Below are 13,499 nucleotides of genomic sequence, written 5' to 3' on the forward strand. Positions count from 1 at the left end.
GAGGGGACGCCACGCAGCTCGTCCAGCTCACCCCTCAACCCCTGCCAACAAATAATTAATGCCTCTAACATTTACTTCCATCAAAAGGCCGCCCGCTCTTTATCCACTGCCCCGTCTGTGAACCCTGAGGCAGCGGCCTGGTGTAGAGGTGTAAATATGGAGAGACTTTTAAAGTATGGATGTAGTTGATGGAAAAGTTGAAATGGTCAGACGTCATAAGCTTTAAACAAACACAAAGATATTGCTCAGCCTCCACTTTAATATACAGTGAGAACAGATTGTTGACCTTTGCAAAATTGTGCTTCTTAAATAGGAGCAAAAAACAAAGGAAGCACTCAGTCCCCAGCAGTGAAACCTGAAGCAGCATCATATTCTGGCAGCTTCGCACAGAATTCAAAAGGACACTGGGAAAAAAACTTGATTCCCAGAAATGATGCAACATCCCGTCAGTACGTCTCACACAGCTCCGACCAAATCCTCCTTCTCCTCGCTGAGCTGCTGCAGGAGCTGGTGTGGGGTTATTCTTCTACAGCAGGTTTGTCCATTGATGGACAGAGCTCCTACTGTTAATTAAAATCTTGTAGCTCAAATGTAGAGGTAATTTTTTTTGTTAAAAATAACTGAATAAAAACGTTAAATTAGTGTTCATGAGGATTGACTGAATACAAAAGCTTCAAGTTTCATCTTCTTCAGAGGTCTGGTCGAGGGTCGGAGGTCGTCGGCTCCGTGGGCGAAGGCACAGAGCTCAGCCTGCAGGGGGCAGCCCTGAGCGTGGTGGGCATGAAACCAGCAGGGACGAGTTTTCAGGGCGCCGGGAGCGACTGGCTTCCTCTTGGCGTCGGCCCTGAGAGTGTTCCCGTCCCGCCAGTCCCTGATCCGCACCCTCCCCCCTTCCACTGAGAGAGAAGGAACGACAGGAAGTTTCAAGAGCTGTTCAGGATCAAGTGCAGGAGTTTAAATGAGAACATTTTGACCTTGGCTCTACTATTGAACATATTTTTTGAATGGATGTTTCCCCTCGGTTTTAAAACGAACCTCAGTCCAGTGACCTTCGATTGACAAAATATCTCCAGACGAGAACATAATTACTACAAATGCTCAAACAGGCATGCCGAGTCAGAAGAGGGCAAAAGGTTCAGATCTCCTTTTAGTGACTTAAAATGCTTTTCGTGTGTGAACAAGAGGCACAAACATAAAGGTAAAAGTTTGTTTTGCAATATATCCACAAAAAGTCTGGAAAGAGCCTGACTATCCCTGAATATTCCAGTTATTTTCTGGGTACTGACAAATATGTTTCTAGTACACTGGTATTTGTAACTATTATAGAATGTATATAAAGATTGAGGATATGACAGCTGCCTAAAATTTAAGCTAAACAGTTTATCGCCACCTTGTGGCTGGCTGCTGTATAGGTCATAAAACCTGACACCTCCATGTTAATGGATGGGACATGGAACAATATAAAAGCCAAAAAACACATTAAACTATATTTTTTCAATAAGTTTGGACTGGAATATATCTATTTCTCATGTTGACCGACTGGGAAGATGCAGAGAAGTGTGGCTTCTACCTCTGAAGACCTGATGGTTGTTCTTGAGCAGCGTCTGAAGGCCTCCGCACTCCTTCTTCAGGAGCTGCAGGGTTTCCTGCTCCAGCAGCCCGGCCACCTCGCTCACAGAGAGGCTGCCTGAGGAAGATGAGGAAGGAAAAGGGTGAAAGTTAGGAGGGACAAAAGAAACACCTCAGTCAGTGTTGTGCAGTGTGAAGAGTGGAGTGTGCCCAATTAAAGCTGCTCAAACAAGCCGTCAGAACAACCAGCATGCATTTCACTGCTGCATCATCCACTAGCCGCTTCCAGTGCATGAGTCATGGCCGTCACTCCCGCTCTGGGACAGTCATTTTAGATACCAGAAGGCAAAATAAAGGAGAAAGGGCGGGGGGGCGGATAGTGAAAAAATGTCCTGAGCACTGAGTTTAGTGAATTGTAAGCAGATTATAACAAAAAAGTTTCCGTTTTGTGGTCAGGGCACGCGTCTGTGGGCTTCGTTTCCTCACGAGATTCTGTGGCTTTGCCCTTTTTCCCCCCAGAGGAGAATTCAATCAGCGCTGACCTTTGGTTCGCACAAATGACAATCTCCCTCCTCTTTCCTTTGACATATTGGAGAGGGACGCACCGCGGGATCCCTCACGCTGCTTTGTGCTGTGCCACAACAATATTTGACCCAAATCCGCAGACATCTTAATGCGATCGTGCTTTTACACCAAATCTCTGGTGGCAGCTCAGACAGCTCCTGTCGGTTTAATCAGAATTCTTTTTTTTTTTTTTTTTTTTTTTTATTGCCTTGTATATTTTCACATACAGGAAATTGCCTTGGTTTAAGAGCTCGGTGGAGACGAGACGATGTAAATTTGAAATGTATGAAGTCTGAACATCTGATCTAAGCTGACTTGGTTCAATTTAGCTGTTTTCTGAACAACAGTTTGATGGTTTTCCACATTTCTGCCACAGAAATTCATCAAAAATAAAAAAACACGTTCTGCACCCAAATACATCCGCACAAGATGCCGACTTGATCCCCAACAACCGCAACACACTCCCACATTCGCAGGCGCCGCAGCAGCCAAACGCAGCCCTGTGCCGCGAGTGTGAAACTGGGCAGACTGCCGTCCCCACAGCCCAGACGCCAGGGAGCTCCGGGCCTAAATACAATATCAATACAGCGTTTAAAGCTGCCCTTTGCCGCCTACAATGTTAATGGGGATTAATGGGAGAGGGGCAGAATTGATGGAGGAGACTCTGTTTGGACTAAGACCCGGCACAGATGATTATTAATGGCTCGGCTTGAGGTCGAGTTTGGACTTGTTTAAGCTTGAATACTCCCCCCCCCCCGCCCCTCCATACATGTGTGAAACGTGGCCAGCGACTGATTGCTTGTTGTGGAGGACGGTTTTTGCTGCTCGAGCCGTTTCAGAATCAGGCTGAGTGGAGGGAAATTGGCTCAGAAGACGCTGAGAGGTTAATAAAACATCTGAAGTTCAATACACTCGTGGTGCCATCATATTTTATTTTTAAACTCGGATATGCTTATAAATAGAAAGCAGAACAGTAACAGAATATAGAAATCTTTACTGAACGTATCTTTCACTTTTTACTCAATTACATATATCAGCAAATACCTGTGCTTTCTATTCCTTTCCACAAGAGCATTGTGTTACATGTTAATATTGTTTTTTATATATTTTAAAAGATAATGAATAATGAGGGAGGGGGTATTGGCACACTGATCCAATCAGAACATGCATCTAAACAGAAAAATTACTGGTTAAGAACCCCCCACCCCAGAAAAAGATTTAGCCATACTTAAGTAGTAGATTGTTGCATTAGGGAGTAGGTTACACCCAGCAAGTACTTTTAATTCTATAAATACAAATCAAGAGCAAGTACATACTTGAGTTAATGAAGTACTGTTTACTTGAGAACATCCTCCACTTCTACACTATTACAGGATTAGAGTATTATAAGTGAGGTGTAATAATCCTATGGCAGGTGTGAGGACGATGATGACAGAGGTGATGATGAAGCACAGATTACAGCGAGGACTTCTGGAGGTTTCCAACCCTCAGATGATCCTTTAGCTCTGTGGAGCTTCAGCGTTGTGCGATGTCACTTGTGTTAGACGCGCACCTACTTTCCTTCTCGGCGCGATTACATAACGACGCGAGCTCAGTCAGCAGAGCAGCGGCCATGAATTAATAACCCGACTCACAGCTGCAGCAGCAAGATTCACATATTCACACTTTTAACTGCTGTGAAGTCCAGCGAGCTGTGAAGCCTTTTAACTTCAGAACACAGAGTTCAGTGTGATGTAACAGCAGCTGGGCTCGTATTGATGCAACATTTCCGATATAGGTTCCAATGCCAAAATGACCGTTTGGTTTTTATTTACTAAGATGGCAAAATAATCAATTCATATAAAACTTTGATTAAAGTCTCGAGTTGAAGGAAACAAGTCTAAGAATCTGGCAAAGCTTTCAGACAACATCTGAAACTTGAGGCCTTTTAATTACCGTCGATGAATCAAAGCTGTAGTTAATATTTCCAAAACTGATCCATCTTTGTTAAAACAAGGTTTATGTTTCCTCAACTATTTAAAGCTTCGATTTGTCGACTCCATAAATGGCAGAAACCCCATTTGTCCTGTTAGTTCATAAGTATATGTTTTAGACCAAAGACTTGATAGAAAGCAAGATTGCTGGCTTATCGAGATTAGGCCAGGAAGTTATATATCCAAAAGTCTACCCCTGATTTTCGTTTTTTAATATAAAAAAATGAAAAGATTACAATATCAATATCCATCACACTCTTTGAAGGTGCACTGAAAATAGACTGGATCTCAAAAGGCCTCTCTCGGTGACTCTGAGGCCACCGTGGATCTGTTCGATATCAGCTGCCTCGGCCTGGTTCTACCCTTTGTTCTTACACAGCAGATAACTGGTAGGAATACCTCAATACAAATGCACACTCATGCATAAATCATACAGGGTGGTGCATTATTCATCGACTCATCTCTATACCGGGGAACGCTCTCCCTTTATTCGCCTCATATTTTCTATGTCTAATTTCAGCCCCTGACATCTTGACGGAGAATTTTCTGTTTTAATCATAGTAGTCCTCGTCTCCTTATCTAGTTGGTATGGCGTGTATGTGTGTGTGTGTGTGTGTGTGGCGGCGGCGGGGGGATGCAGTGCCACTGACAAAGGTGATGCGTGGGCAGTGTGTGTGCGCAAGTGAAGCAGTGCTTCTGTATGTGTGCGTGATGCAACGTGAGGCACCCTCTGTACCGAGCGGCGCAGGAAGTGGCTGGCAGACTGGCGAGATGCAGAGTTCAAAAACGGCGTCGCGCTGTGTCACCAAGTGCCCCGTCGACTGATGCCGCGAGGGGACAGTGTGGTGATGAGAGAGGTCGGGGGGGGGGGGATCAGACGAGAGGTTCAGACTTTAGAAGCTGCCACATGTGCCACGGAGCAGCTAGAAAATGCGTTTTGAGGCGCTGACGAGGATTAATGCGAAGCGAGACATGTCGCAGGTGAACAGGTGACATCTGTACTGCCACACACAGGCAAACTACAGTTACTGCAGGTTTACAAAAATGTGTTAAAAAGGAATAGTTTGATATCACAAACACTCAAATGTCTGTTTTACACAAGGCTACAAGCAGCAGCAGATCATGAGCATTCTCTTACATTTCCGACCCCATAGTCGGAAGCTGCAACTGGAGCCAGCCCTGATTTTGCTAACAAGGGTTAGCTGGCTAAACGTAAACATTTCTCTTGTGCAACTGGAACGATATCAGCTCAGGTTTGTAATATGGAACGCACTATTATCCCACAAGCTAACTGAGGCAGCAGATTTATACAATCATTAACAAGAAAAACCTAGCTTGAATGCTGCTAAGTACGACTAGCTTAGAAGCTCTCATACCTTTAAATAACATGCAACGTATTGCTTTTAAATTGATTTCAGCAGCAACATTGTAACATGTTTTTGTGTCTTATTCTTTGTGTGACTTGTGTTGTTGTTTACCTCCTCGGTTCCAGTCTCCGTGGCGCCCACCGCCGTCATCCACAGTCATTCCCAGAAGGCTCTTAGCCACCTGCAGGACAATGCCGTCCACAAAGTCCCGGGGGAGCGAGGCGCAGTTTCGTACCACCTCCACCCGGTCCCGCGGCTGGAACCCGGCTCCCCAGCTGCTCCCGCTGGTGACCTCGCCGTCTGCGTTCCCATGGCAACAGTCGTCGTCGTTCCTGATGTCCGACCTTTGACCTGCGACCCCGGGTGTCGTCTGTCGGCTCTGGACATAACGAGCTCTCCGCTGCTCGGCCTCTGCTTCGGCCTCGGCAGATCGAGGGTAGGTTCTCGTCTTTCCTACCAAACACACCTGCAGGAAGGAAAGGCTGAATGTCAGGGAAGCTCCCATGGACACGCAAACTGCACAACCAGAAAACTCAGAGCAGAAACACAACTCCCTGATTCCAATAAGTGACAAGGGGAATTAGGACAGACATAATAAAACGTTAATACAACAAATCTGGATACGGGGTTGGGGGGGGGGCCTACCTTCCTATTAGGAAACCCCATCGTAAAATTACAGATTTTCACTGTTAACTTTTATTTCAATCATCCAATACTTTTCCCATTCAAAACACATCAGCTCCTCCAGCAGCTTTTGCATTAATGTGAAACCAGATAATGACGGATCCTCGTCCATTAAAAGCCCAGTAAGTATTTGCTGGTTATTTTTATGTCTCCGCATGTGAATCAGTTATTAATGGCTGCCGGATATCAAACAAATGTCCCTCTGGGAGCGATAGAGGCTTGATTTGTTTTAATCTGTCTTTGCTGAACGAGGCTCCTGTGGGAAAGAGGTAAAGATGCACAGCTGTGCCGTTTGAAGAGCAGGAAGATATTTTATGGTCATTTTCTGGAGAGAACCGATGAATCCCTGGAAAGACCTTTTCATCGCCCACTAACAAGAGTTAGAGCCAATGAACATGTAGTGTTCACGTCAAACGATCGGATTTACAATATTCAGTTTATTCATATTCGTTCACTCATCATGTGAAAACAGTTGCCTCACGTCCTCTGTGGATCTGAAGGCTCCAAAAAGTTGCCTCTGTTGTGACATGAATGTCAACGACAGCCCCTCAGATGAGTTAAGTGTCGTTTTATTTCATGTGCCAATTCCAGCCAATGACTGAAGTCCAAAGCGGTTTGGTCCAAAAACGATGAGATGATGGTAAAATGAATCATCTATTGAACCTGAGAGCTCATTTTACATCTATGACAACAAATATGACTTAAAATCCATATTGATTTTCTGTTATATCTCACTTTTGCCAGTATGGATATTAAGTTGGCATTACATTTATTTCTAAAATGGCATTAAACCTTACTTGTCTTTTGCCTTTCTTCAGCATTGGTTATATTAATGGACCAAGCGATTAATGAATGAATGAAAAAAAAATTGATTATTATGAAAATCATCCATAGTTGCAGCCATGGTTGAGTTTTCTTGACGTGGGCATTTAATGTACCAGGAAGAGTCTGATGACAAATGCTGTCAAGTTGCATTATGGGAAGTGTAGGATCCAGGGTTCTTATGGGGGTAAACCACACTAGAGACAAACAGTCAGGCTAACTTGGGCTCTGCAGCTGTTTGTTAACTTAGGTTACACACTAAGACAGATGCCTATGTGCTAAGTTAAGACTTCTTTTCAAAATGATAGGAAGTTAAAGACATAAGCTGAAGTAGGTCAGCTTATGAAGTAGGTGATGTACTCACCCGTTTGGTGGATGGTATCCTCAGGCAGTCCTCTTCAGTGTTGAAGCCACTGACTTGGCTGAGCTCTGTGATGAAGTCAATGTATTCTTTATACTGGGACTTCTTGCACTGGCGACGCTGGTACTTTCCAAAGAAGTCGAAGAAGCAGCATGGGAGCACAAAGTACCGGCAGGAGTAAGACGACCTGCGGAATGAAAGCAAAAGATTATTCCTCAAAGAAAACAAATGTCATTAATCTTTACCTAGAGCTGCTTATACTCATCTAAGTGTTTTCACAACTGCTTGAACGGAAACTGTTCAGACCTGAGAGATTATCATTCGTAGTCACAACAATGGAAAAAGCAGGTTTCTCAGACTGAGGCTCAGCACCGCCACCCGGTGGCTGTCTTGATAAACACACATGTGAGCTGCCCCACACACACGTGTTTACACATCCTCCCTCCCCTGATGATGTTATTCCAAACTTGAGAGATCAGGTGGCTCTCGAGCGGCTGAGTGAGATTGTGTCTGCTGATGACTCGCCTGGCTGCTATAATGGGGATCCAGGGTGTGAGCTCGTCCGAGTGGTTCCCAATCAGCCAGTCCACGCCCGGGAATAAGGAGCTCTCACCGGGAGTAATTGCCTTTTCCTGAAATAGCAGAAAATGATGAGAAGGGACGAAGACATGCTGTACATTGGCGTGATTCGATTCTGCATCACTTAATGGGAATCGTGTAAAAAAGGGAAAACTTTAAATAAATCACAGAACTGTTTATTTTATATTTATGATAACTTATTTAGTGTTTAGGGGACGTCAGTATTAAAAACCTTATTTGCAAGGTTAAGATTGAACTTATAGTCTAATCAATGATTCAATGGTATAAATCAGTTCCATCACATGATACAAATCCTCTGTTTCATCTTAAAAAGTAATCCCTCTAATTAAAAACCTGATTATGGTCTCAGGCCCGCTCACCTCCAGCAGGGTCTGTGCTCCGTACATGTCCCAGATCTTCCTCCTCCGAACGTCCAGGCCCTTCCCCGGGTGCTGCAACACAAGATGGCGTGACGGTGAGCAGACTAAATCCCCACGAAGAGGAGGCTCGGCGGGTCATTTCAATTAAAGCCTGTCCCGATTTGAGACAGGACATAAAGACGACACGGTGGTGTGGATGTTATGTATTCAGAGATAGGAGTCCCTCTCACCTGGGCTCCCACCAGCTCTGTGTCATTGATTAAGCTGCTGCTGAAGATACAGATAATTGAAAGACCTCTGGCTTTGAGGAGACCCAGTTTCTCTGGAGTTTATAATTTAAAGTTATTTCTCATTAATCTCTTCCTCCTCCATTATTCAACAGAGAGCGTGTGAGAAATGCAATTATACACAAATCTAGTATCCATCTTCAACAGAACAGTCGTCCCTCACTCACCCCTTCACAGGTCAGGATGTGGACCAGGAGGCCGTTCCCACAGCCGAGGTCCACGAAGGACTGTCGGTCGGCGAGGCCTTTCTCCTCCCGCTCCTCGGCCCACAGCACCTGCACAGAGACCGGGTGCTGTTCATGAGGGCTCTCAATCACTTTGCTGAAAAGCAATTTAAAACCGCAGCACCGCCACACTTGCTGCAGCTGCTGCTTCTCCTGACACCCTTTCACCTGCCTCTGGCATGACACACAGATTGATCTGCTGGGTCAACACTATTTCTCACATTGAAAATTGATTGACCCACTTTCTGGCTGCGTGACCTGAGAACACGTGTCGGATAGAAATGATTTTCCGCCACAACAAACGAGCGTGAGCATCTAAAGCTTCATGCACAAACACACACGGGACATTGTGTTTTTTAAAGCACATATCAATCTTCTGAGTGTACTTGACCCACTCAGGTCTGAACCCACCAGGAGATATGTAGCGATGGCAACATCCTCGTAGACAAACTTCTCGGGATCAGTCACCTCAGGCCAAACCTGAGAAAACACACATCCACAAACATCAACAACTCCAGAGTAAACACTCCACGGACGGGCCTCAGCGCGTCCTCTCTCCTCACCTTGACCATGGACTTGTACTTGTCCTTCAGCTGCTGGTACACCAGGCTGTACTTCTCCACGGGCAGCAGCGACAGGGTGCTCTTGAACTCGCTGGTCCTGCACTCGCTGCCCCAACGCACCAGCTTGGGCAGCAGGTCCGAGGTCAGCCACGGCAGCTTGGGGTACACCACGCCGTCAGAGAACCAGGAGTCTGGAAACAAGACGTGCAGCTCCAAGGACCTGAAGAGGAAACCAGCGATGTAGCTTCTTCTTTCTTACTTCCTAATATCAGCATCAACCTTAATATCCATCTTTATCAATGGATTATATTCATGTACGTCAGACACACACGTCCAGGATTAGATGTGAGATGACTTGAGCCTCACCATCCCTTAGAGTCGTGGCTGCAGAGCTGAATCTGATAAACGTTGCTCTTCTTCAGGGACACTCGTCCGTCTGTGTCCTCCTCCAGAGGAAGAAACGTCACCTGCTGTCTGTCAAAGTCTGAACAACACAAATACAAGTCTGAGAAGAGAAACACAACAACAACAGACCCTCTCCCTCTCCTCCATCTCTCACCTCTCAGGACGACTTCTCTCCGCAGGTTCGCCCCATCGCTGACTTTGGGGATGAACGTCCTGACGCTGGAGGAGCAGCTCGTGTCCCTCTCGTGTGTCCGTGCAGGTGAGACCTTGCAGGTGAGGAAGGACAACACATCCGGGTCATGGGGGACGTCCAGCAGGAGGCTCACGTCCTGGGCATCTTTAGCCTCCGTCTCTTTAGCTCCACACAGACGCTTGTTGACGACGTGAGGTTTCTCCACCCACACCCCCACCGCCGACCAGAAACCCGCCGGGAGGGTCGCACAGTCCGCGGGGAACTTCACGTCCGAGAGCTTCGGCATCGTCCGGCTTCACGCGCTCAGCCGGTAGCCATGTGTTTACACTCGGAGGGAGCACTTCCGGGTACTTTTATTTTGTATGCGCAAAGAAGGAAGGAAGTTGGTGATTAAACTGCCTTTCAGAATAAGTCTTTGTTTTACAGAATCACATTTATCTACAAAAATCTTTAGGACGTGATGTTGTTAAAAATATTTAGTTGATTTTAAAAATAAATTAATATATATCGTCACTTTATGATGACGTTTCGCGGTTGATGAGTGATATTACAGTGAGGAGGCAGTAGGTTGTGCTGTTGGTGTTATTATCTTTTAACATTATCTCATTTTAATCATTTTAAATCATAATTTAGTTATTTTTCCTTTCTTTATATTTTAATTATTATTTGTTCTCTTTAATTGTATTTCGAAAGGTCTGATAAAAATAAAGTTATTAGTATTATTAGAAGTCGTCCTGAGAGGTGAGAGATGGAGGAGAGGGAGGAAGTCTGTTGTTGTGTTTCTTCTCTAAGACTTGTTGTGTGTGTGTGTTGTTCAGATTTTGACAGACAGCAGGTGACATTTCTTCCTCTGGAGGAGGAAGAAATGTCACCTGCTGTCTGTCTCCAGGGAACTGTTTATTAGGCACACCCAGTCAGAGGTTCACAGTCCTAATCCTTTTCTTTAGTTTTTAGTTTTTTGTCTTGTTGATTCAACCTTTTATAAGTCTTTCTAATATTTATGCTTCTATCAAAGTGCAAAATATGAACCAGAATCACTTAACAACTGCTGACCTATTATTGAATCACCATTTATTAACCTATATATACTTTTTAATGAGACTGTGATTGAAAGCTTGGATTTGTCCAAATTATTACTATCTATCAAGTGATTAGTTGTACATGTTCATAAGAAGTTAATAATAAATGAATTACAAAGTCCTCAAACGTCCCCAATTAATTGCAACGCTTGGAGTTATGGCATGTATTGGTGTTTATTTATTGAGTAATAATAAATAATAATATAGTACAACATATTTCAACTGAGTTTACTGTCTTTTTTGTGATGTAAAACTATTTTTACACCCAACCATAACCTCACTTCAACCAGATAGACCTGGATCATAAAGCTGTAGATCACTGGAGCCAACATGGCTGCTGTACTGGTGATTTATGACATTAATTGATAATAGTATACCTGAATTGGTAATCTCATGTTGTATGTTCTGGAGGAGGACGAGTGTCCCTGAAGAAGAGCAACGTTTATCAGATTCAGCTGTGCAGCCACGAATCTGGTAGTTGTTTGTATATTCCCAGCCCATTTTTATTTTATATAAATATTACTTTGGCATTTATGTTTTATTTTTATTTAGTTTTCACTCTTTTCTTATCTTTAACACTCTATTACAAGCTTATATTTCTGCTCTAAAGTTATCCATCGCCTTAAAAATTGTATTTTCAAAGGGATACTGCTTAAATTAGTTTTTTTTTTAGCTTTAAACTAAATTACATGACTGTTCTTTGATGAAATGTTGGATTCTTTCTGTTGTTCTTGACCTCTTTTGTCAAATAATGCAAACTTACGCCCTCTATTCTCCTTTCGTCTGTCCTGTATCTAATTCCCTTCTCGTTCATTTCACAGGAACCATTATAACACAATGACAGAGGCCGATTTTCACAGGTGGAAAAACGACCCGTCCCTCAGGCAGCACCGCTTCATAACTCTATCATTTATGACTGTGAGAACGCTGCTGCTCGCTCTCAGCTCAGCACGGCCTCTGCTCAATGCACATAGCTTATACACACATAGGCCCTGTCTCTTCACCTCCGGCTGTCCCCGTCTCTCAGACACACTTCCCACACTGTCAGCTGACACTCAAATGAAACACCATACGACAATTTGCTGTAAAAAATGTCTGTTGGGTTAAGTTGTGACGCTGAGGTTCAGTCAACACTGTTGTTTGTGGTGGTTGTTGGCTGAGGCCCTGCTGTCAAATTATCAATGAAGGTATATGAAGTGGAAAACAGGTTTGACACCCTATGAGAAGAAATTGAACTCCCAATGTAAAACACCTTCTGTGTGCCTCTTGGCCTCTGACAACTCTTCGCTCAAAGTGCATGAAAAGAAGCGTAAGCGGATCCCCGGGGCCGCTCCTGTTTGCAGCCTCCTTTCGAGTGGCAGAGCTCCATTGTGTGGGCGTTGAGCAATTCAGGCGGGCAGGGAGGCGCGAGCATGCGCGATGCAGATACTGTACCAGGAAGTGCAAAGTGCAAGCAGGTCCTCCACTCTGCTGCCTGCAGGTTTGTTTCACATTCAAATGTATGGGGGGAGGGAGGGGGAGAAAACAGAAATCCTGTCAGACTGGTTCTGCAGCGAGGAGGAATGAAGGAGCGAAAGACCGTAGACGAAAACCCATCTGAGTTTCTTGACTTGAGTCACAGATCAGTGCCGGTTTCGTCTGAGGTCAAACGCAGGCCAAACGTGGTCAATGGAGAGAACTCATCACGTTATTTACAGTATCATTTCCCCCTTAGTTCTGACTAATTAATCCTCATCACTTAGTAACAATTTCCAGTAAATTACGCTGTGAAGTCAGAGGACAATCAACTTATTACAACTTTAAAGCTCCAGGAAACTGTTTAATAGGCACACCCAGTCAGAGGATGACAGTCCTAATCCTTTTCTTTAGTTTTTTGTTTTTTGTTTTGTTGATTCAACCTTTTATATGTCTTTCGAATATTTATGCTTCCATCAAAGTGCAAAATGCAAATTTTTACATTATAAGAATCAATTGTGGGGTTGCCAGGTTGTTCAAAAACCCTCCTCCAGCCTCATCACAGTGTGTTTTTATCTTTTAAGTCTATTAAGGACTCCTCCTAAACTGCAGCAGGTTATCTGAACCAGAATCATTAAACAACTGCAGAATTATTATTGAATCACCATTTATTAACCTATACATACTTTTTAATAAGACGTTGATTGAAAGCTTGGATTTGTCCAAATTATTACAATCCATCAAGTGAGTAGTTGTACATGTTCATAAGCAGTTAATAATAAATGAATTACAAAGTCCTCAAACGTCCCCAATTAATTGAAACGCTTGGATTTATGGCATGTATTGGTGTTTATTTATTGAGTAATAATAAATAATAATATAGTACAACATATTTCAACTGAGTTTACTGTATTTTTTATGATGTAAAACTATAACCTCACTTCACACCAGATAGACCTGGATCATAAAGCTCTAGATCACTGGAGCCAACATG

General features: G+C 43.9%; 1 protein-coding gene across 1 annotated transcript; it reads right to left on the bottom strand.

Annotated features, from left to right (window-relative positions):
- Positions 1-239: 239 nt before the first annotated feature.
- trmt44 (tRNA methyltransferase 44 homolog) lies at positions 240-10,306 on the bottom strand. The gene is made up of 11 exons (XM_062383502.1): positions 9,933-10,306; positions 9,740-9,857; positions 9,374-9,593; positions 9,222-9,290; positions 8,754-8,861; positions 8,300-8,371; positions 7,866-7,972; positions 7,344-7,527; positions 5,585-5,939; positions 1,571-1,687; positions 240-896 (listed from the first exon to the last, which is right to left on the bottom strand). Exons 1-11 carry the CDS (start codon positions 10,255-10,257, stop codon positions 646-648), a joined length of 1,926 nt encoding a protein of 641 aa, XP_062239486.1. The 5' UTR covers positions 10,258-10,306; the 3' UTR covers positions 240-645.
- Between the last annotated feature and the right edge of the window lie 3,193 nt (positions 10,307-13,499).

Source organism: Platichthys flesus, chromosome 24 (genome assembly GCF_949316205.1).
Source record: "Platichthys flesus chromosome 24, fPlaFle2.1, whole genome shotgun sequence".
NCBI classification, from domain to species: Eukaryota; Metazoa; Chordata; class Actinopteri; order Pleuronectiformes; family Pleuronectidae; genus Platichthys; species Platichthys flesus.